Consider the following 24751-nt stretch of genomic DNA (forward strand, 5'->3'; position numbering starts at 1 on the left):
AGTGGCATTAGAGGGTACCTCTAAAACATGGTGAAATTACCATATCAGTCCTTCAACTGATGTGTTTGGTATAAATTATTAAGATTTCCATGTACTGTGTGTGTTTCCTCAATCTTTAAAATCAAAATGTCTTAGCCATCTTGGGTGAGCTTCATGTAAAAGCAGCATGGTAAGCCCATTAAGGCATCTTGATTCACAGACTTTACTGAGCTCAGAACATTTTAAGCAAGCCTCGGACCCATTGGAGTACAGAGTCCCACTTCCATTCCACAGGCGAGGGGCTCCTTGGAAACAACTTGGCAAGCGAAATGGAATTTGATGGTGAGCTATCAATATTAATGGAGATTATAGAAGAAACACAGTAGAACTGGCCGAGTCAGCAACGAGGATGTGTCTGTATGTATTAGGAGCTAATAATATTAGAGTAATGGAGGATAACGAGGAAGAGAGAGATTATAAAGTATTCTTAACAGGTATTAAAATGGAAAGGGGTAGGAATATTCATTAGGAATACTATTGCATGCAACATAGTTTCTGTTAAGGCATGTAAATGAGTGATTGATGTGGGCAGATATAGCTGTTGGAGGAATTATGATCAGAATTGTCTCAGTGTATTCATCATGTGAAGATGCAGGTGAGGATGAAGTTGGCAAGTTTTACTTAGCACTGAGTGACATCGTAGTCAGGGTCGACAGCAAGGATAGGATAGTGCTAATGGGGGATTTAAATGCGAAAATTTGAAATAGAACTAAAGGATACAAAAAGGTAATGGGTAAATGTGGGGAAGATATGGAAGCTAATAAGAATGGGAAGCAGTTACTGGACTTCTGTGCTAATATGGGATTAGCAGTTCCGAATACAGTATTCAAGCATAAGGCTATTCACTGCTACACATGGGAGGGTACAGGCACCAGATTCATAATAGACCAACTTTGAATTCAGGAAATCTGTTAGGAATGTGTGGGTATTCCAGAGTTTTTTGATGATACAGACCATTATCTGATCTCTATGTCTAGGATAGAAAAAGTGAAATCTGTCTGCAGATGAATAAGGGTAGAAAATCTGCTGGCTGAGGAAATTAGACAGGATTATATGGATATGGTGGCTTCGTGAAAGTGTTTAGAATGGAAATTTGACTATACAGCTAATGTTATAAATATGTTAATAATAAATAAGAGTAATAAATAAGTTACAAGATTGTGAGCAACTGCAAAATGACCTCGATAATGTTGTGAGATGTACAGTAGGCAATGGTATGATAATAAACAGGGTTAAAAGGCCTCCTTCAAGGCAACAGACGTAATGTGTATGTCAACTCATTGAGGGTCAAATTCTCCAGTTTCTTTGTAATTCTTGTGTGCAAGGTCTGGCTGAAATGTTAGCGGTCTCTACTATGACTTCATTATCAAATGGCATCGCGCTCAACCACTGTATGAAAGAATGACCCTTATTTTCGTCAATATAGGTCCTGTTACATGCTGCTGCTGCTGCTGCTACTACTACTACTACTACTACTACTACTACTACTACTACTACTACTACTACTACTTGTTATCCTCAAAAACCAAAGTAAAAATAACCTGGCATTAAATAATTATGATTATCAGAGACGCAAGGGCGCTTGGAAAACCATACCTATGGAGTTATTGTCAGCACTGATCAAACAATTAAATGCCATATATTGGGGTGGGATTACATCGTGCACACTTCATCGCAATGAAATTAGAGTTAATTAATTGTTTTCCCTGATTAGGAAAAGCTAGTATAGCCAGAATGTTTAACTATAGAAACATCCTAATCAGTTCCCAAAACATCGGTGTTGGGAGTGGCCTCTGAGTGCGCAATGTTGCAAGCCACACCTCCTGGAAGACAAACACATGTGACGTTGTCTTGGTTACTTCTTCATCCTCAGGGTTAGCCAAAATCTTCGCCGAAACGTTACCTGTTTCCTTTTCCGCCAGGAATTCTTGCGATCGCGATTGTACAGGATGTGCCATTGCATCCCATTAAAATTGGGATAATTGGGCCTGTATTTTTCGATGACCACATGAATTCAGGTGTGTGTGTGTGTGTGAGAACAATTTAGCATCCATTTTTTAATGAATTGACACAGAAAGAAAACAATTGTGGATATTTTCAGCAGGACAGTTCAACAGACCATACTACTCGTAATTCTGTTAGGCACTTAATGTCCAGTGTTTGATGACTGGATAATTAGTACAGGTTTATGGCCCCCTAGAACAGCCAGCATAACTTGCAAAATTTACCAAAATAATCCCCATACATTATAAGAATTGAAGGCCGAAATATCATGTGCAATACAGTCTCTTAGCGAAGCAAGATTACAGAAAGTAGCAAATCATTTATTTCAAAGATGTGAGACATGTCTTACTGCAGAAAAAAAAGAAGTCATTTTCAACAATATCTGAGATAAATTGTGAGTAATAAACCTGTACAGATGTATTTTTCATAATAATATTTAAATTTATGGGGTTATTTCATTCTGTCTTGATTGGCCGGTAGTAACATGTGAGCTGGGTTCCGTTATAATCTAGTTTCCTTGTTTTGTTACCTGGCTTCCCATGCAGCAATTGAGAGAGCCAGAAGTTAGCTAGCCCTGTACTATGGGGAAAGTGTCTTATCAAATAACGGACATAGTTAATCTATTGATGAGTGACACTGTAAATGTGTTTAATAAGTATGTGCATGCAGTAGTGATTGGGTGGACTAAATTAAAACTGGGAAGTTGGTTGCCATAGACTGGAATCACAAAGAATGAGTCTTTTTAGTCAATATCAAGGGTTTGTGTTCAAACAATCATGACCTAGGAAAACTGAAAACATCTGATGAGGTCCATTTTAACACTTATGTTACACATCCGTGATTAGTCCATTATTAATTAAATATTGTTTGCCTTAGATTGTCCATGGAATTTGAACTTTTCCATTACAGTAATCAGTTTTTCTGCAAAAGTGTAAAAGTGCTTGTGTACAAAAGGAAATCCTAGAAGTTTTATGAAGGGAAAAAGAAAGACTGCTCTTTTTTCACATGAAACGAGGTTTATTAATGATGGATTGAGAGAACTAGTTTTAACGTTCAGTCTTGCTGTGGTTCATGATTAGTCCAATAGTAAAAAGCATAGGCAATAAATTGAAATTGGGCATGTAGCTGCTGCTGCTGCTGCTGCTGCTGCTGCTACTACTACTACTACTACTACTACTACTAGACAGAGTAGCTATGATATGAGTGTCAGAGTGGCACCTTCCACCTAACCAGAAACTCTCTATTCTATATGCACCAGAGAAAATTTAATAGGAGGGGAAAATAAAAGATTTGACTTCTCTCACAATATCTACAGCTCTATCTTGATAAATTTCCAGTATGGTTTTTTGTTTCAGCATCGTTGGATGGCCATAGTGAAGGGATACACAACATACTACGATAACAATGCAGTAGGTGGAAGGTACCTTGCTCATGTTATGTTACAATGGTGGTGGTGGTGGCGGTGGTGGCGGTGGCGGCGGTGATGGTGAAATTTTAAATTTGGGAAGATTGCTAGATGGAGACAGTAGTTTCTACTCCATGCATGTAAAAGTGTGTGCTTTATATTCGCTTTAGTTTTATATAGTCTAACTTTTCAAATTTGGGAACTAGAGAACATTTGTTTACAATTTCATTCTAAAATTAATTGATGCATGTGAAGGGCAGACATCTTTTATTTTCTCAATAAATGAGCCAGTTAAATGAATGCTGTTGGTAACAGTAATGTAACAAGCGTGTATCATTCAATATTTACTCAAATTTGTTTTTAATGCAATTTTGTATTTTAGAGTACTGGTATGTTAGCAAATATTAAAATATTTGTTGTTTACAAGGAAGGGATACAGTGTAGAGGCAATGGCAACTCAGTCAAGCCTTCATTAACTGAAGCACCTGGAAAAAGCATTTTGGTGCACATCAGTATTAACACAAGGACCCAAGTATTCCTATTGCTATTAATCCAGATTTTCTAGTTGTTTTTCTGTACACCAGCACATCATCCTTTCTGTCTGTTTCCCAAGACATGGACATGCAACTCCACTTTCAGTTAGCCGATAGCATGATCTGCTGTAATGTGACTGTAAGGGGCTGTCAGATTATTTTAGTTTTAAAAACATTTTTACATATGGTGTCCTTGCAGAAGTCATTTTTGTGTAACAGTCACAATTCAATAAGAAATGTGATATGATGGAACTTAAAAGTTCTGAAAAATGAAAAAAAGTATATTTACAAGCACAAAAATCTGACCATAATTTGAATTTCAAGTATCTACAGTATGCACAGCACAGTGTATAAAATATATTTTGCTGAGCAAGTAGCTATGCGCTTCAGGTCAGCTTGCTTTCGGTAGATAGTGGGTTCGAACCCCACTGTCGGCAGCCCTGAAGATGGTTTTCCGTGGTTTCCCATTTTCACACCAGGCGAATACTGGGGCTGTTCCTTAATTAAGGTTATGGCTGCTTCCTTCCCACTCCTAGCCCTTTCGTATCCCATCATCACTATAAGACTTATCTGTGTCGGTGCAAAGTAAAGCAAATTATAATAACATTCATCACCATGCAGATGTACTACATGCTTGCAGATAACTGTGAACTGCTCCAAACCAAGTGGAAGTTACATTCTGTGCGACCGACATTCACTTGATTCACTTTAATCAGTCAATCGGTCACCATTGATCTGTATTTTGAGCTGTTGCCCAGGTGGCAGATTCCCTAACAGTTCTTTACCTAGTCTGTATCCAGAAAACACATTGTAGGCAGAGTGCAAAGAGTTGACCAAAGTGAAGAGCATGCTGAAGGAAAAACATACATACTAAACATGTATTTTTATAATAATGATGAGTTAGAAAGTCACAGAATGTTCTTGTTCACATAAAATCATATTAATAATGAACACTGAAAATCGTGGGATTCCTGGGGACAAGTGATTAAAGCTGGGGACATTCAAGGGCCCAATTTCATCCAGGGACAAAAAGCAAAGGACTGCTGTGAAAAATGGGGACATCCGGTAACTTTAACTATGAGAGAAGGTAGTTGAGATACAAGAGCTGAAGTTGATTTTCCTGTTTATGCACATGATTTTTAAAAATTTTACAGTCGTTTACTATAGAAGACAATGCAAACTGCTGCAAACTGAGTGGAAATTACATCTTGTGGAAGTGGCATTCACTTTTATCCAAAAAAGAACATTGTGTAAGAGTGCAAGCTGTATACCAGAAAGATTGTAGAGAGTCAGACATAATATCACTGCAGAAAGTGGTGAAATGTGGTCAACCATCAGTCTCTGGCTCAGTGGTAAGAATGTAGGGAAATATGAAAGTTGAGATATCCTCAGTTCATTGGAATATATAATCTTTTCTCCATCATCCTCCTCCTCCTTTCCCCTTATCCAGCTCCTGTCAGGTCGGGTCATTTATGGCACTTCTCCACCTCCCTCTCCTTCCTCCATACCTCTTCCATCATTTTGTCTTTCAGTTTAGGTTTCTTCTTCTTGCACTTCTCTTTATTGAATCAATCCATCTTGTTCTAGGTCTCCCTCTTGCTCTCTTTCCCTCAGACTTCATCTGCATTATCTGTATTGGCATTCATTTATCTTCCATCCTCTTTACATGTCCAAACCATCTCAATTTACTCCTTTCAGTTCTCTCATTTAGGTTTTCCATTCTCATCTCCTTTCTTACATCTTCCTTTCTCAATCTATCTTTCCTTGTCTTTCCTATCACAGGTACTTCTTAGGTATTTCACTTTGCTGGCTTGAATTCTACTCTCCTCCCTACTTGTCATTGCCCAGGTCTTAGCCACATAAGTCAATATGGGTGCATAATACATTTTGTACATTATCTCTTTACTCTTCCTTGGTACTTCCTTATTCCAGACAAAGGTTTTTACACTCTTGTAGAGTGCATTGTCCTATTGCACCCTCTTGTTAATCTTCATGTCTAGCCTTGTATTCTGCATTAATTCACTCCCTAGGTATTTCAAACAGTCAACAATTTCAAGGCTTTAACCACCAAATTTCACAATGCCTTTACCTTGGTGTCACCATGATCTTGCTTTTCTCTGCACTGATTTTCATACCATACTTTCCAATTTTCTTGTTCATTGCATCAAGTTGTCCTTGTACTTTGCTGTTTGTTCCCCAGACCACAGTATTGTTTGCAAATAGTAAAACTTCTTCTCCCTATTCTCGTATGCTTTAATATTGTCTTTTGCAATTTCATAAGTTAGAAGTAACAGACATGAAAGTAGCAAGAATGATTGCTGGTACAAACCGGTGGGAACAATGGCAGGAGGGTACTCGGAACGAGGAGATAAAGGCTAATTTAGGAATGAACTCGATGGATGAAGTAGTACGCAGAAACCGGCTTCAGTGGTGGGGTCATGTGAGGCGAATGGAGGAGGATAGGTTACCTAGGAGAATAATGGACTCTGTTATGGAGGGTAAGAGAAGTAGAGGTAGACCAATACGATGATGGTTAGACTCAGTTTCTGACAATTTAAAGATAAGAGGTATAGAACTAAATGAGCCCACAACACTAGTTGAAAATCGAGGATTGTGGCGACGTTTAGTAAATTCACAGAGGCTTGCAGACTGAACGCTGAAAGGCATAAGAGTCTATAATGATAATGTATGTATGTATGTATGTATGTATGTATGTATGTATGTATTAAAATACATATAATAACAAAAATTATGGTTATCTTCTTGTCATAATATGATGTCTTTAAGTTGGGTTAGGACCTTAGGCAAAGAATTAAATCTCTAATAATAATAATAATAATAATAATAATAATAATAATAATAATAATAATAATGTTATTTGCTTTACGTCCTACTAACTACTTTTACGGGTTTCGGAGACGCCGAGGTGCCGGAATTTGGTCCCGCAGGAGTTCTTTTACGTGCCAGTAAATCTACCGACATAAGGCTGACGTATTTGAGCACCTTCAAATACCACTGGACTGAGCCAGGATCGAACCTGCCAAATTGGGGTCAGAAGGCCAGCGCCTCAACCGTCTGAGCCACTCAGCCTGGCCGAATTAAATCTATATAGTGAAATGTACAGTATATCTAATGTCTGATGTAGAACAAACACTGACATGCTGGAGGAAGCAGGCATGCCATGTAAACATAGGAATGGATAGGGAACAAGCACTCTTTAATTTTTCAATACTTTGTGCAAGAACATACTAAGTGCTTTTGCACTATGATACTGAGCTTATTTTTTCGTAATAGCAAAACTCTGGTTTTCGTTTGTACAGTAACTTGTAACTGAATATTTCAAGCAGTTTACCAAATATGTCTTCCAGGAAAGAAGTTTTTTTTGTACATGTAAATTGATTTACAAGGTTTACATGCACAAAAAATGATTGAGAATGGAATAAATTATAATACTCACTAAATTTTCTGTTGTTAGTAAGTGCTTTTGAGGGATCCAGTTTATATACCTACAGTTCATAACTTACACACATGGATTGGATTATATACGCTACATCACACTACACTACAGGTAATATTTACAGTTTTCGCACTGATATATCTTTTACAGCTGCTTGTTCCATATCCACTCCTTTGTTTACATGACCTGCGTGCTTCCTCCAACATCTAGTGTTTGTTCTACATCAGACATTACATATACTGTACATTTCACTATAGAGATTTACTTCTTTACCTGAGGTCCTAACCCAACTTAAAGACATCCTATTATGACAAGAAGATCACAACCATAATTTTTGTTAGTGTATGTATTTTAATGTTATAATTATTCCTGAAAAATTGTCTTTGCCCTGTATATGTATGTTTTAGTTATCACATGATCTGCTTAATTTTTATTTGGCTGAAGACGGTCACTAAGTGGCTGAAACTAGTCCCAAGACTGATGTAATATTATTTACTTGATACATTGTATTGAAGGACTCTCTTGTCAATTAAGTTCTGTATATATTTGACAATAACAATGGTAGTTTGTATTCTAAGTATTGGTTGATTGTTGATTTCCAGACGTTTTATTGGATTATTTGTTTTCGAAACACTCTTTCATGCTAGATAAATGGAAACCTGTAGTGTCAATAACCGTATTGTCAGTACCATGTTTTTAAACTATGAAAGAAGAGTAAAAGTAGATAGTTGTACATTATTCTTGTCACTTATGTGTATTATCAGTGGTCAGTAAAATACAATAGGTCCCTTCTATAATGTATGCTTGTGTAATTAATTTTAAAATTAAATTATGGGGATAGTTATTAGACTAGCTTTATAGGAATGAAAACATGACTAGATAGCTAGATGGATTCATGCCTAGAGATATGTTACAGTTGTGTAAAGATTTGGACATATGAGTGAAGGTGAAGTTTTACTGTAAAATTAGACACATGGTGCTTCTTATTACTTCATTTAATTGTGTTAATTATAACATAGACTGTTAATTAATAAGGAATAGTACCCTGGCTACATGATGAAGTTATGTTCAGTATTAATTTGGGTAAGTCTCCAGTTTCAAGCCTATTGAACAGCATTTTCCACTGTTGATCCACAGATTAAACTTATTTCAGATGTAATTTTTTGGTATTGTTCGGAGCTCAGAGATGGTAAAAATTTACAGAATTTAAAAGATGTACCTGGAAATTCTAATATCTTGTTTTGTATGCTTGCTTTCAGAGTTGGAATTCATCATAAGCTGTACTTCTTAGAAAATATTGATGAATAGTTTCAACTGTGATAAATGTATTTTTTATACATCTTTTGATAAAGAGACTAGCATGTCCTAATATAGGGATCATGATGTAACGAAAGTTTACATACGTAATGATGATGAAGAATACCAGAGTAGTATGGCTTGGTTACTGCAAAATTACTAGATATATCAAATATGGCCTTGTCTCTCCCTTTCAGCAATGATATGGGAGGGATATATGGACAGTTCTAATATCACTTTGTAACATTCTGATCTCAAATTATTTTGTTGTTCCAGAAACCTTAAATTCTCTGATTGTGTTACTGTCATAGCAGGGCTTTCATATTACCTTTGAAGGGTGGCAGGTCCAAGAACCTGAACCTGGATGGTCAAGGAGTTGTGTCAGTGTTATGGAGGCGGCATGCCAGATACACACAAATATTGTGTTGTATACTTTAACCCATTGAAGATAACCAACTCGCTTGGTCATCGGGTCCAATTCCTCTTTAATTATTTTCAATATTCCCACTGATATTTTCAGCAACATCATCCTCATACACTAAAACTACATTTCCACTTAAAGATTCCATATCACTGTCATCACCTGTATTTAGCTCACTTCAGTATCTTTCGTACTCGAGGTTGCCATGATCAGTTAATTGACAAGTACAAATGTTCATATTTCGGCTCTTCGTTTGTTTCCAAAGCCTTCCAGATCCTTTACTAGTACAAGCATTATTGATACTCTAAAATGTCAAGAAGTGCTGGCCTGAGTGGCTCAGACGGTTGAGGCACTGGCCTTCTGACCCCAACTTGACAGGTTCGATCCTGGCTCAGTCTGGTGGTATTTGAAGGTGCTCTCAAATACGTCAGCCTCGTGTAGGTAAATTTACTGGCATGTAAAAGAACTCCTATGGGACTAAATTCTGGCACCTCGGCGTCTCCAAAAACCATAATAGTAGTTAGTGGGACATTAAAAGCAAATAACATTATTACTTCAAGAAGTTGCAAGACCAGACCGTAGGTGATAAATAATGACAGTTATTACATTCGAGCACCTGAGGGCACTTGGGATCGGAATGGAAACAGACCAGGTGGGTGCTTTCAGGTGCAGTGATCAGGAATGTATTAAATTCTCTGGCTTGTATTGAAGGATATTGAAGAGATGCTGGTTAGACCATTCTGAGTTTGGACGCTTGTAAATGTTGGCAACCATTACATTTCCTAACTGGGATCACCACAACCATTGTTACACTTTTTACCTTGCTACTTAAAACAAAATTTTGTTTGTGTGCTCTCACAATCACACTCCAGTATTCACCATGTTCAACTCCTTGGCTGAATGGTCAGCATACTTCTCTTTGTTTGAAACCCGGCTGGATTGGGTATTTTAACTGTGAATGTTTCATTTGTCTGCCTTGATAACTGGGTGTTTTTCTTCTTAATACCCTTCCCTTCATCCACATCAACACACCACACTACCAACCATCACAGAAACACACTATATTGTGATTACATCCATCCATATAGGGTTGGAATCAGGAAGGGCATCCAGCCATAAAATTGGGCCAAATCCCTATCACTTACCCCAGTAAACTGGGAAAAAGACCACAAAGAAGATAACTCCCTATTCAGCATGTTAAAAAGCACTTTTTTGGAACACACTCCATGGTGAAAACTGAGAGTTGCTAACCTAGTGACTGCATGTTTATAGTTCATAGCTTGCCTTTGTCCAGTCGATAGTAGTCATGGCATCTGTGGCATAGATTCTTCCCCGTATTTCCCTCCCCTTCCCATGCTGCTCCGTTCATAGTTGGTTAAATGAAATTGTAGATGGCAATAACAGTTTGTAGCAGAGTTTTTCTGTGAAGAAAAGTCGTCTTAGTTGGCCGTGCGCGTAGAGGCGCATGGCTGTGAGCTTGCATCCGGGAGATAGTAGGTTCGAATCCCACTATCGGCAGCCCTGAAAATGGTTTTCCGTGGTTTCCCATTTTCACACCAGGCAAATGCTGGGGCTGTACCTTAATTAAGGCCACGGCCGCTTCCTTCCAACTCCTAGGCCTTCCCTATCCCATCGTCGCCATAAGACCTATCTGTGTCGGTGCGACGTAAAGCCCCTAGCAAAAAAAAAAAAAGACCTATCTGTGTCGGCGCAACGTAAAGCTCCTAGCAAAAAAAAAAAAGTCTTCTTGTGAGTTTGTAACACAGTCTGGATGTAGTAAATTTAGAAGAGTACAACCGTTTTTTATTAATGTATACTGCTTTCACATTTTTTGTAGATTCTGTTTAGTAAGGCACTCTCTTATCGGTTCCAATCCTTCTGTGATTATTACTAAGATTATGACATGGAATAACTTCATTGCTGCATCAACCAAGAGTTTGCTTAGCATCAAATTGTTGTTCATTGCTGTTACTGCTGCTGCCGCCACTCTATCCTCGATGTACCTTCTTTAGGTAGTTCCTGTTTCTACAACATGATACTGAGGTATTTAAATCTGTGAGCAATTTGTAGAGGTTCTCCATTCACATAGCATTTTCTCTCTTTTTAGTCATCCTCCTTTGTGGAAAATTGCCTGCACTGACTTTCACTTGTAAATTTGTCATTTGCCCACATCATTCACTTGTTGAAGGTAGGTTGAAGTTCAGTAGGTGTTTGAGATACAAGTACCATGTCATATGCATACACATAAACGTTCCCTTTGTTGCCATCATCTGTTAAATCTGAGCCTGCTCTATTGAATAATGTGGGGCTCATACATTGCCCTATAAGGCACTGTTCATCTGGACTACTGAGTTAGAGAGAGGCAGATTGTCATCAACTATTGTGTGATTTTTTTTAGTAAGGATAGTCTTAACGTCTGTTAATGGGTTAGTGCACCCTGTTACAGCTTCTAGTTTTCCTAGTAGTTTACTTCTTTCAAGCATATCAAACTCTGCTATGATTCTTGAAGATTATATACAGTTTTCTGTTTCGGTTTCTTAGAATATTTTCGGTGTCACCAGTTACATCATTTATCACCTTCATTGTCAAAAGCTAAATTCCTCATCCTGTAACATTAAATTAACCTTGTGTGTCAGTCTCACTGTTAGTAGTCTTGTGAAGGGTTTAAAAATGTTGCTGTGTAATATAAATTGTATGAATGTAAGTAGGTAGTGTTTCCCTTTATACAGAATCTTCATAATCGAATGTTTCCAGTTTTCAGGTAAGCCATGTATGTCAGTGCATTTATTGAATAATGATATCCTTGTTGAGGGTTTTCAAGATATTTTTTGCTTTTACCTCCATGAAGGTATGGAAGGGTTCTAGCTCTTTGCTTAAGGCAGTAACTGTGCGTATTGCTCACCGACATTGTCCTTGTTCACCACTCTCCTGAAGTGTTCTTCCCTATCTTCCATGGCAGTATCATGAGGAAAATATGGCTTTCACGTTGCTACTTGTGTAGATTTCTTTACTTCTGCTCCTTTGTGACTCCTTCATTTTGGTTGCATTGATTTTTTTTTTTTTTTTCACCATGTAGTATCTTTCTTTAGTATCTCACTTTGTGGAGTGCCAGAAGAGTGTAACTTTGAATTGTTCTGTTCTATTTTGTCTCTATTTGCACAGTTTTGGGCTACAGGTGTATGTTTTATAATAGGAGTTATCAGTGTGATTCCTATATTTCTCTGATTTGTATGGTACCCCTGTGAATTATGAAGTATACTGTAGGTCTGTGGTAGATATATGTTGGTTCTGTAGGTTCATTGCGTAATACAAGGCTTTCCGACTCCATATACGGTATTCCATGAACAGCTGAGGTTTGTATGTCTGAGATGTCTATGCGACGGTTTATACTGCGTTCTATTATTAGCGGCTTTCTTGTCCACGGGATTAATTGTTTCCTTAAGGGAGTCTGATGTGGTGTACTGGTGGGAAGTATGTACCTATCAAAGTTGCAACTTAATTTTTGACAGTTATCAAATGTGGAGGTCTAAATAAAATCCCTCATGGAGGTTAGTTTTGTTTTTACAAAGTATAGTATGATATTCTCCCATTAGGTCATCATATGGCTCATGGGATGCCAGATTGTGTGGTGTGTAGTACCTTCGTACTGTTGTTGGTTTTGTCAGAAATATCCCTACTAGTATTATGGGTCCATATCCATAATACTTTTTTTTTGGTATTTATTTTATAGGACACATTTTAGTCCCTCTATATTCCATAACATTAATCTTATGGAAACATTTGAATCGCTAATCAAACTATTTAGTTCTTTTTCCGGGTTCAACCCGGAAATAGAACTAAATAATTCTACACACTGTGGAAGCTTCACTACTAATCAAACCAGTGTTCAAGGACACTCCTGAGTCCCTGTTTCTTCAAAAGTGGCATTGGCGGTCTACTATTACTTTCCAGGCAGAAATTTGTGCATTTTTCCCCAAGTTGGACAGAGTGGCTCAGACGGCTTTCTGAGCCGTAGTTGGCAGGTTCAGTCCTGACTTAGTCCACTGGAATTTGAAGGTGCTCAAATAAGCCAGCCCCATATTGGTAGATTTACCAGCACATAAAAGAACTCCTGTAGGATAAAATTCTGGCATCTCCAAAAACCATAAACATAGTTAGTGGGTCGTCGTCGTCGCCGCCGCCATCATCATCATCATCATCATCATCCTTCCAAGTATTGGGCCAAGTGTTTGTTACGGTCTTGCATTTTTTATCATACTTCACCGGAGATCCTGTAGATCTGTTTTCCCTTGGTTGGTAGCATAAGATCTCCTTTGGTAGTCTTCAAGATTCCATCTTTTGAATGCGATATTTCCAGTTTTCTTGGTAATCACAAATTTAATTGATTATTCATTTCATATTCAGTTCCATAAGCATATCTTCATTTCTTTCATGATCCCATCTTGTATAGCTTGCTGTTCTCTGCATGAATTTCATTTCATGTACTGTAATTCTTTAAAGTTCTTGGCATCCATGCCTTGCTGCCATAGCAAAGGATTTATTTGGCTAAAGTGTTACAAAAACATAAGCGAGTGTGCTTTTGGACAAGAGGTGGCTTCATGATGTAATTTATAGTCCCTGTTGTTCTGGTATATTTGGTTAGTTTTGCAGATATATCAATTTCTCCTTCTTAAGATAAACTGTATCCCTGATATATAATTGAATTCTGAAATTTCTGAAATATTATTATTTAAACAGATAATTAGTGGGACATAAAACCAAAAACTTTATTATATCTTTTACCAAGTCCTCCATTGGGATGCAGACAACTTCTGGGGCCCTCTATTGTCCAGCATTTTCTCATTTCTGCAGGAAATTCTGTATATTTTCAGTAGTTGTAGCTTCATGTAGTTTCTCTCTGTAGAGCCAAGTGTGCCTTATCTTTCCTTTGATTTCAGCATATTGTAACATCTCTGGATCCATTTCACCCCCTGTGGGTGGGGGACGCACACGAAGAATACACCCACGGTATCCCCTGTCTGCCGTAAGAGGCGACTGAAAGGGGCGAGCAAGGGATTATCGAATTAGAACGTGAGACTACTTGTAATAAGTACCACCACGCGGGGAACACCACGGGTCACTTTTACTTGCGCGTAGTACCACTCTGTTAGGTAATCAATCATACTGATCTGCATTTAGGGCAGTCGCCCAGGTGGCACATTCCCTATCTGTTGCACCCTAGCCTTTTCCTAAATGATTTCAAAGAAATTGGAAATTTATTGAACATCTCCCTTGGTAAGTTATTCCAATCCCTAACTCCCCTTCCTATAAATGAATATTTGCCCCAGTTTGTCCTCTTGAATTCCAACTTTATCTTCATATTGTGATCTTTCCTACTTTTATAGACGCCATTCAAACCTATTCGTCTACTAATGTCATTCCACGCCATCTCTCCACTGACAGCTCGGAACATACCACGTAGTCGAGCAGCTCTTCTTCTTTCTCTCAATTCTTCCCAACCCAAACATTGCAACATTTTTGTAACGCTACTCTTTTGTCGGAAATCACCCAGAACAAATCGAGCTGCTTTTCTTTGGATTTTTTCCAGTTCTTGAATCAGGTAATCCTGGTGAGGGTCCCATACACTGGAACCATACTGTAGTTGGGGTCTTACCAGAGACTTATATGCACTCTCCTTTACATCCTTACTACAACCCCTAAACACCCTCATAACCATGTGCAGAGATCTGTACCCTTTATTTACAATCCCATTTATGTGATTACCCCAGTGAAGATCTTTCCTTATATTAACACCTAGATACTTACAATGATCCCCAAAAGGAACTTTCACCCCATCAATGCAGTAATTAAAACTGAGAGGACTTTTCCTATTTGTGAAACTCACAACCTGACTTTTAGCCCCGTTTATCAACATACCATTGCCTGCTGTCCATCTCACAACATTTTCGAGGTCACGTTGCAGTTGCTCACAATCCTGTAACTTATTTATCACTCTATAGAGAATAACATCATCCGCAAAAAGCCTTACCTCCGATTCCACTCCTTTACTCATATCATTTATATATATAAGAAAACATAAAGGTCCGATAACACTGCCCTGAGGAACTCCCCTCTCAACTGTTACAGGGTCAGACAAAGCTTCACTACTCTAACTCTCTGAGATCTGTTTTCTAGAAATATAGCAACCCATTCAGTCACTCTTTTGTCTAGTCCAATTGCACTCATTTTTGCCAGTAGTCTCCCATGATCCACCCTATCAAATGCTTTAGACATGTCAATCGCGATACAGTCCATTTGACCTCCAGAATCCAAGATATCTGCTATATCTTGCTGGAATCCTACAAGTTGAGCTTCAGTGGAATAACCTTTCCTAAAACCGAATTGCCTTCTATCGAACCAGTTATTAAAACAAACATGTCTAATATAATCAGAAAGAATGCCTTCCCAAAGCTTACATACAATGCATGTCAAACTTACTGGCCTGTAATTTTCAGCTTTATGTCTATCACCCTTTCCTTTATACACAGGGGCTACTATAGCAACTCTCCATTCATCTGGTATAGCTCCTTCGACCAAACAATAATCAAATAAGTACTTCAGATATGGTACTATATCCCAACCCACTGTCTTTAGTATATCCCCAGAAATCTGATCAATTCCAGCCGCTTTTCTAGTTTTCAACTTTTGTATCTTATTGTACAAAATAGGTTTGTGATTAGTTGCAAAAGAGTGCATTGCCAGCTTTTACAGTACCTGTGTGATTAGTACCACTATATGAGTGACACATTGGGTGGGCAACACCTTGGTTCTGGCTTGCCTATGATTAGTAACCACTCTATGAGGAACACCACGGGATTGTACGAGTCCCTGTGGTTAGTACACTTCTGTGATGAACATCATAGGTTTGTGTTGCCTGTAAATGGCGCCGCAATGTGCGAAACACCATAGGTCTATGTTACATGTGCGAATTTCATTACCTGTGAGTAGTACCATAATGTGTGGAATACAGCGAGTCTACGCTACTTTTGATTAGTACCACAGCATGACAAATACCATGGTTCTGCTTTCCTAGTGATAAGTACCATTAATAGGGGCAGATGACTTGGATTTTGCACCCCTTTAGACTGCAAGCATCATCGATTCAGTAATGTGCTATAGAAGCAGTCCCTTGGTCAGTAATACTCTTGTTTTACGCCAGTTTCTGTGAATGTGAGGCATTGTGGGTCGGATCCACTGATGTTTTAAATTCATTTCCATCCATTCATTCTTCGTCCTCACGTTTTGAATTTTGGTCAGTGGAGGATTTTGGACTTTTAATTTTTCATTACAATTCGTCTCATGTCGTACCATTAGGAGCCGATGACCTAGATCTTAGGCCCATTTAGACACCAAGCATCATCATCATAATCATCTAGATCCATTTCTTCTTTTTTGACCACTTGTATTCATACGCCTGGCTCTGTATTCTCCATATTGGGGTTCAGGGTTTTCTGCAATATCTTCTGCTCCTTGTAGTGATGGTTTTTTTTACTGTTGTATTTATCGAACACTGTCTTCGGCAAGATGTTGATTGTTGATAGGCTGTGAGAAATCAGATCTTTTTCCTACACTTTTCTCATTTTGGCTGCTTAGCTTGGTGACAGAATTTTTACGAGATCGATTTTTTCACTGTAATGTCTGCTTGTTGTATCTGTACTTCTAGAAATGAAGACTTTTTTCTGGAGTAGCCTCTTTTCCACTTCTTTTTTTAATCTGTTCACATGTGTTCTTGCCCTCCAGGGCTTTTTCTTGCTGTGGTGTCACTTTATCAATGTTACCTGTATGTTACTCATTCTCTTCTCCTTTGGAATATTGCAGAAACATCACTTCTGGCCAATGGAGGAACTTGTTTTAACCTCTTTTATAAAGATTTTACTGCAGCCAAGGGCCATTAAAATATGTTTACATGACTAATTACATCAAACAGAATTTGGTTAGTCCCATCTGTCTTTTAGTACACGTCATCACATGATATAAGTCGCAAGTTGTCTCGCACAGAACACATACACATTCCTTTCTCGGGGTGTGGAAAGTTTTGTTAGCACACACACGATGATGAAAACCGTGTGTTGCTAATCTAGTCACTATGTGCCTGAGTTCATAGTTTGCCTTCATCCAGTCCGTACTGGTCATAGCCTCTGTGGTGTAAAATGTTTCCCATATATCTCCCTTCTTGGTTTGCAGCTCTGTTTGTAACTGGTTGAATGCATCTGTAGATGTCAATATTAGTTTGTGACGTAGTTCTTCTGTATAGAAGAGTTCTCTTGTCAGCTCGTAACATAGTCTTGAAGGAGTGAATTTGGACAAACATAATACCTTTTTCATGTAGATTGCTTTTACACTTTCAATGTCTCGAATATTTCCTTTAGTGAGATGTTCCCATATCAATTCTAGTCCATACGTCATTATTGGAGATATTTTTGCATGGAACCATTTCATAGTGACTTCAACCGAAAGTTTGCGTAAGATCAAGATGTCATTCATTGCTATTACGGCCGCAGCCACTCTATCCTTGATGTGTCTGGTATAAGTAGTTCCTGACGACTGTAATGTAATGCCCAAATATTTAAATTTGTTTACTATTGGCATAGTTTCTCCTCCATTTTCATACTGAATTTTCTCTTTTAATGCTGTTCTGCCTCCCATGCGGAAGATCATCTGTACCGTCTTATATCGATTAATTCTGAATTTATTGTCCTTTGCCCAAATGTTCAGCTTGAAAGCAGCCTGTAGTTTTTCGTGTGTTTTTGATACAAGTACCATGTCATCTGTATACATGTATATATGTACCTCGTCGCCTTCGACCTTTATAGTGGGTATTAGGTCTGAGACCGCTATATTGAAGAGTATGGGGCTCATTGGATCACCCTGTAGTACTCCGTTCATCTGCATTATGGGATTCGAGATAGAGACGTTATCGTTTACAGAGATGTAATTATAAGCAAGAATGGTCCTAATGATGTTCGTTAAATGATTCATATATCCTATTATGTTTCCCAGTTTCTTCAGTAGCTTTTCCCTGTCCACTAGGTCGAACGCTTTGTTGTAGTCTACGAAGATCGCGTAAAGTTTCCCTTTTGGATGTCTGAGGGTATCCGTTATGTCGTCAATCAGATTCTTTATCACATTCATTGTGGATCTCCCTCGTCGAAAGCCGAATTGCTCTTCCGGTAAGGTGTGGTCTACCTCTTCTATCAGTCTCGTTGTTAGTAACCTGGTAAAGAGTTTAAAGATATTGCTTTCTAAGGCAATTCCACGGTACAAATCTAGGCAGCTCGTGTTTCCCTTTCCTTTATATAATATCTTCATCATTGAGTGTCGCCAGGTGTCGGGAATTTCGTTCATTTCCACGCACTTATTGAAGAGCGATGTCCACGTTGTTAGTAGTATATTTTCTGTAGTTTGTATATGTTCGTTGAAAATGCCATCAATTCCTGCAGCTTTCTTAGCCTTCAAGTCCCTGATGGAATTTTTTACTTCCTCTTCGGTGAAGTCCTGAAAGAGTTTTTGTTCTCCATGTACGATATTATCTACTGTAGTTACAGATAAGTTGTCCGTGTTCAGCACTTTCCTAAAATGTTCTTCCCAGTCTTCTATGGCAATATCATGAGGGAAGTGCGGCTTTCTTGGTTTTAGAGCTATAAACGGATTTACTTTTGCCTCTTCGAAGAGTTTCTCTCCTTCTTCATCTATATGTTTTTCTCTTTTTTTCTTTTAATAAAGCCTTATATATTCTTCTCTTCATCGCGTAGATATGTAATTCGCTTTCTTTGTGTGAGCGCCTTGCTTTGTGAAGAGCTATAAGAGTATCTTTCCGAAGAATATAGCATTCTCGATCAAACCATGATTTTGCTTTCCTCGTCCTGTCCTCAGTCTTTACCATTCCCATTCGTATTACCTTTTCTATCTCCTGGGTTGCCTCATTTATGTTGCCTTTGGTTATGTCGTTTTGAATAATTTCCAATGTTGGAGCGATTCCCTGGAAGGCTGTTAGATTGGTTACTCTTTTGTATTTAGTCTTCACCTGTTGGCTCTTCGGTTCAAAGTGTATCACTGTTATCTTGATAGGTAGATGTTTTCTGATAGGGATTGTTGGTGAATCGTCTATAACTTGGAGAGATTTCACAGTAATTTTATGGTTTACGAAGACAAGATCTATGATACTGTGTCCGTTGTGACAGATGTACGTTGGTTCCGTTGGCTTGTTTACTAGCACGAGTCCTTCAGATTCTAGGTATTCTTTCACCAGTTGTGTTTTCTGATTTGGCACGTCTATGCGACAGTTTAGATCACCTGCTACGATGAGAGGTTCATTCTTTCCTATAATGTTTACTGCTTCTTGTAGTGAGTCTATTATGATGTCTTCTTGGGTATCTGGCTGAAGGTATGCACATATCAATGATGTAAACGTGGTTTTGACCAGCAATAGGTGCGGTGTTCTGTATATAGTTCTCATTGGAGTTAGTTCCGGTTTTACGAAGCAAGAAATTCCTCCACTGGGTCATCCTTTTGCCCCTTGCAGTGCCAGACTGTGTGTTGTGTAGTATCCTTGTATTGATAATGGATCTGTTAAGAACGTCTCTACTAGTATTACTATGTCCGTGTCTATAATATTCACTGGCATTTGATTTAGGGAACTTCTTAGGTCCTCTACGTTCCATAACATTAAGCTTATGGGGTCGTCTAATGCGTCACTTGGGCTATTATTGGAGTATCGCTCCTGCGTCCCTATTATATTTGGCAATGTCGTCAAACCTTCTACATTCCCTGTTAAGAGCTTAATTGTGTCATTCTCTCTTTTTAACTCTTGTTATGTTATGTAAAGGTCTCTTGATTCATAACCAAGAAACATGCACCATAAAGTTTTATATCCTCAGAAGATTTCACAGAATTTATTTTAATATGAATTAACATGTCTGCTTGTATCTCTCAATGTGCTGAATACATATATATATTTTTTAAATTTTTTAAATTGATTGATTTGATTGATTGATTGATTGATTGATTGATTGATTGATTGATTGATTGATTGATTGATTGATTGATTGATTGATTGATTGATTGGATGACCTTCAATGTTAGGCCCCTTTGAACAACAAGCATCATCATCATCATCATATCATCCTTTTCACTCCTCTTCCTCCTCCTCCTCCTCCTCCTCACTTTCTTACTCACATTTAATTCACTCTGTGTTCTACCAGGAAGTAGTAAGTTTCACCTCTACTGCCTTAGGGTGCATCCAGAATCTGTTTTTAGCAAAGCTGTCATGAGCTAAGTGAAATTCTGATGAACATAAAATAGTAACTTAATAGGCAATAAGCATTTGTAATAATTTGCCTTGCTCCTTAAGCAGAGCTGAAACATTCGATAAATTATTTTGGATGTAGATGATAATGCCATGCTGAAGATAAATGATGCTGGTAACTGAGTTATCCAGGAAGATTGCAGAATTGAATCCTTGTGCAATAGTTTGGCACTGATGAGTGCTTTAGAGCAGGGGACCCATGTCAGTAGACTTACTGGAATATTAAAGAACCTCTTTTCAAAGTAAAAACCTAGCACTTTGATATCTAATTAAAATCTATGGCAATTGAAAGAATTTAAACTTGTGTTATTAATATGATGACTTATAATCAAGTTGTAGCATAATCTTCAACTATTATTTGGAATCCCCATTTAGCATTTAGTGTCCTTTCATAGCAATCCTTTTTTACTGAAGCCAAATTAAGACTTCATTTGAATTCTTCCCTGAATAAAGATTCTCTAGAGTATATTCAAGAGAAGTTCCCTGTATCACTTGTTATAAACAAAACAGTCAAAATATCTAATTTAAAAATAGATTCATAATTTTTGATAAAATGGAGCACTTTTATTTTTCAAATGATTAGGGCTGATAATGTTTGATTCTTTTTAATTTATAAATTTTAAATGAAGTTATTTTCATCTTTCATTGTTTTAAGTATATTCATCTTCAGATTTTTTAGCACTCTTATGTTGGTACATTCTTATACAACCATTATCTTCCTGTATTCCAGAAGGGAGACCTTCCTTCCACTGATATTAGATGTAAGGGAAGAACATGACTATAGATTTTGTTTCTCTTTCCAGACCAAACATCTCAAGAGTTATTGCAGTGTAAATGCTGAAAGTTTGGACATAGCAAGTGAGATGGAGTTGTGCAGCATGTCATCCAGTTGAGAATACTGCACATGATCTAAAGAAGGTAATTCTACACAATAGAACTTTAAGATGGTAATGTTGATGGTTAAGGAATGAAATGTTAAATTCTCTGCTTTCTTTAGCAGAATAGCTGTGCAATTGAACATGTAGATAGGTGCTGTGTATATAATGAATACACATCTCACTCTCTGTATCTCAACTTTCAGCTTGTATGATGTAATTTTTCTGTTAATGTATTATAAAGGAGAAGGAAGTGAATTTAATTTAGTTAGTATGTTTTTAATTTATAAATTTTAAATAAAGTTATTTTCATCTTTCATTGTTTAAGTATATGCATCTTCAGATTTTTTAGCACTCTATGTTGGTACATTCCTATGCAACCATTATCTTCCTGTATCCAGAAGGGATTGTGGCAGTACAGTTTAATGTGTCTAAATATTTATGTATTTAATTAATAATCTTCATAATAGGCAGCATAAAGTTATTGCAAGTTTAGCTATTTAGCAGGAAATAATTTCAATCAAATCTATTTGGATTTGATCAGTCATGTGTCATATTTTTGTTTTAAAGTAGAATTTTCATTAATGATTTGGAAACAATATTTTAAATTAAAAAGTCCAATTTAAGCCACAAATTAACAACTGTGGAAGTACAATATATTCCTCATTTTAAGAGCAGCAGGAGTACTTCATAGGCTGTTTCTATTTTTGCTGAGTGAGTTGGCTACACAGTTCAAGGTGTATAGCTGTTAGCTTGCATTTGGGAGGTAGCAGGTTCAGAACCCCACTGTTGGCAGTCCTGAAATCGGTTTTCCTATTTTCGCACTAGGAATCTCAGTTTTATGATAATCACAATGATTATGGGCTAGCATTCCCACTAACCTTTCTACTTATTCAGACCATCTACGATTCATGGAGGACGTAAATATATTTAAAAACTGTAACTTAATTAAAGCTATAAGTTGCTTCCCTCCCAGTCATAGCCCTGTCCTGTACAATCATCACCAGATAGATCTCTCTGAGTTGGTGCAACATAAAATAAATAATAATTCTATTTTTGCTTATTTATAAGCCATTTCCTTGAAGAATGGCAAAATTAAGATACTAGTTTTCATTTTTGCCTCCTGTAAAATTTGAGATCATTGGCATAATGCCATTTCAAGTTTTGTATTTTCAATGTGGTAATTTCTTTTCTGTGTAACCATTTTTTAATTATTTTCTTTATTTTTAATTTTTTTTTTGCTAGTAGCTTTACGTCGCACCGACACAGATAGGTCTTATGGCGATGATGGGACAGGAAAGGCCTAGGAGTTGGAAGGGAGCAGCCGTGGGCTTAATTAAGGTACAGCCCCAGCATTTGTCTGGTGTGAAAATGGGAAACCACGGAAAACCATCTTCAGGGCTGCCGACAGAAACCCACTAACTCCCGGGTGCAAGCTCACAGCCACGCGCCCCTAACCTCAGGGTCAACTCGCCTTTTTTTTTTTTTTTTCAAACTATTTGCATGAATTGCCCTGCATGATCTTGTGTCCTGTTTATGGTGTTTGTGTTGCAATTAATCTATGCCACATGACGTTATAAAAGAAGTTAGTTTCCAAAGTACGATCGAGTGAGTCTTACTTGTGGAACATTGATCTCGGCCCAGTTTTCTAAATTCTTATCCTGTTCGTCGGTATTCCTCTCAGTTTGTGATTCTGCAATATATGGACTTCATTTCCACTAACATTTCTATAACATTCTATCCAAATGTAGTTGTGAAAATGTATTGGAGAGACATCATATTATAATGAATTGATAGTTGATCTGAGACCAAATATTTCTTGAAGATACCAACATTTGGAGAATCAATTTAGTAAAAGGTTACCTGTCTACTTTATTCTATTATAAAATGATTATTCCCAATTGTAACATGTGATAGGACATTTAAAAGTATTGTTACCTGATTTTCATTCCTTTCTTTAAACAGAAAGTTTGAGTTACTATATTACTATTGTGTATAAACTGGAAAACTTCAGACTATAATCAGACTAGTTATATTCTTAGTTCATCTCTTTTGTTACACTAGGGATGTTATTGTAAAGGATAAAATCTGACTTGAAAATTTTTACATTTAGTATGAAATGGAGGAAAAAATATCCTTCCTCTACTCAAGTACTAAATGAGAGTAGTCCTCTCAGTTTGTGGTTCTGCAGTATATGGACTAGCATTTCCACTAACATTTCTATAATTCAGATTATCTTTGATTCAAGGAGGACTTAAAAATATTTAAAAAATATTGTACATATTAAATATAAACTCACCAGCACAAAATACGTAACACTTTGATTCCTAAAAAATACATGAGATTTTTTAAAATTCCAGTCACTTTTATTTAAGAATTACTTCTTTTAAAGAGTAACACACATAGACTTACAATTCAGGCAAGTTTTAAGGATCCGAGCAAGTGTCTGTGTGGTTTGGGTCACAGAGCTGTCAGCTTGTATTCGGCAGATAGTGGATACAAACCCCACTGTCAGCAGCCCTGAGGATTGTTTCCCATGGTTTCCCCATTTTCACACCAGGCAAATGCTGGGCCTGTACCTTAATAAGGCCAAAGTCACTTTCTTCCCACACGTAGCCCTTTCCTGCTCCATCATCACCATAAGACCTGTCTGTGTCGGTGAGATATAAAGCAAATCATCAATAAATAAATACATAAGTAAGCAAGTTAATTTACCGTTGTTTTGGTTTTCTACACATCACTTCATGGACTTCTTTTCTCATCCTCAGAAGCATGTATTATCTCTTCTTTGCACCAAATATGCCATCCATCTTTCAGGCTTGCTCCTGATAAGTGCTGCAATGTCATCTGGAGGAATCATCTCCTACTCTTCTAGGACGGGCTGCCCATAGCTTCTATAGGTTGTCTGGATGGTGCTGACAAACTTGTCTCCCTGGCTGGTTCCATAGATGATCAATAAGATTCAAATCAGTGCTTCGAGCAGGCCAAACAATAACATGAATCTCTGCTTCATCAAGGAACTATTACACACATTATGCAACATGAGAGCGCTCTCCTGCGTTACTGTAAAACCATCACCGATAAATGAAGCAAAAGGCACAGCATGCTTCAGAAGGTTTTTCTCCACATACGAACATACTACAAGGCTCCCATGCTCCACGAAGACGAAATCCATCCTTGAAGTCATATTCATTCCTGCCCACACCATCTGAGAACCATCTTGAAAAGGTGTCCAAGGTGAGAATGTTCAAGGGGAATAAATTCCTTTCCCCAGGCCTTCGTCAGACCCATTCACTACCATCAGGTGATCTCAGCCAAATCGTGACTCACCAGTGAACAGCACTTGCTCCAATTGTTGCAATGTCTAGCCACAATGT

General features: G+C 37.6%; 1 protein-coding gene across 3 annotated transcripts in view; it reads left to right on the forward strand.

Moving 5' to 3' along the window:
- LOC136862834 (alpha-tubulin N-acetyltransferase) overlaps positions 1-21684 on the forward strand; it is a 237271-nt gene extending 215587 nt beyond the window's left edge. Inside the window, exons 8-9 of one of the 3 annotated variants that reach the window (XM_067139103.2) lie at positions 3399-3463; positions 21303-21684. In XM_067139103.2, the coding sequence (XP_066995204.2) occupies positions 3399-3417 (19 nt within the window). In that variant the 3' untranslated portion in view covers positions 3418-3463; positions 21303-21684. The remainder of the gene's footprint in view (positions 1-3398; positions 3464-21302) is intronic. The other 2 variants (XM_067139104.2, XM_067139102.2) reach the window with 2 other exon arrangements.
- Positions 21685-24751: the final 3067 nt, after the last annotated feature.

The sequence above is a fragment of the Anabrus simplex genome, chromosome 2, assembly GCF_040414725.1.
Source record: "Anabrus simplex isolate iqAnaSimp1 chromosome 2, ASM4041472v1, whole genome shotgun sequence".
NCBI classification, from domain to species: Eukaryota; Metazoa; Arthropoda; class Insecta; order Orthoptera; family Tettigoniidae; genus Anabrus; species Anabrus simplex.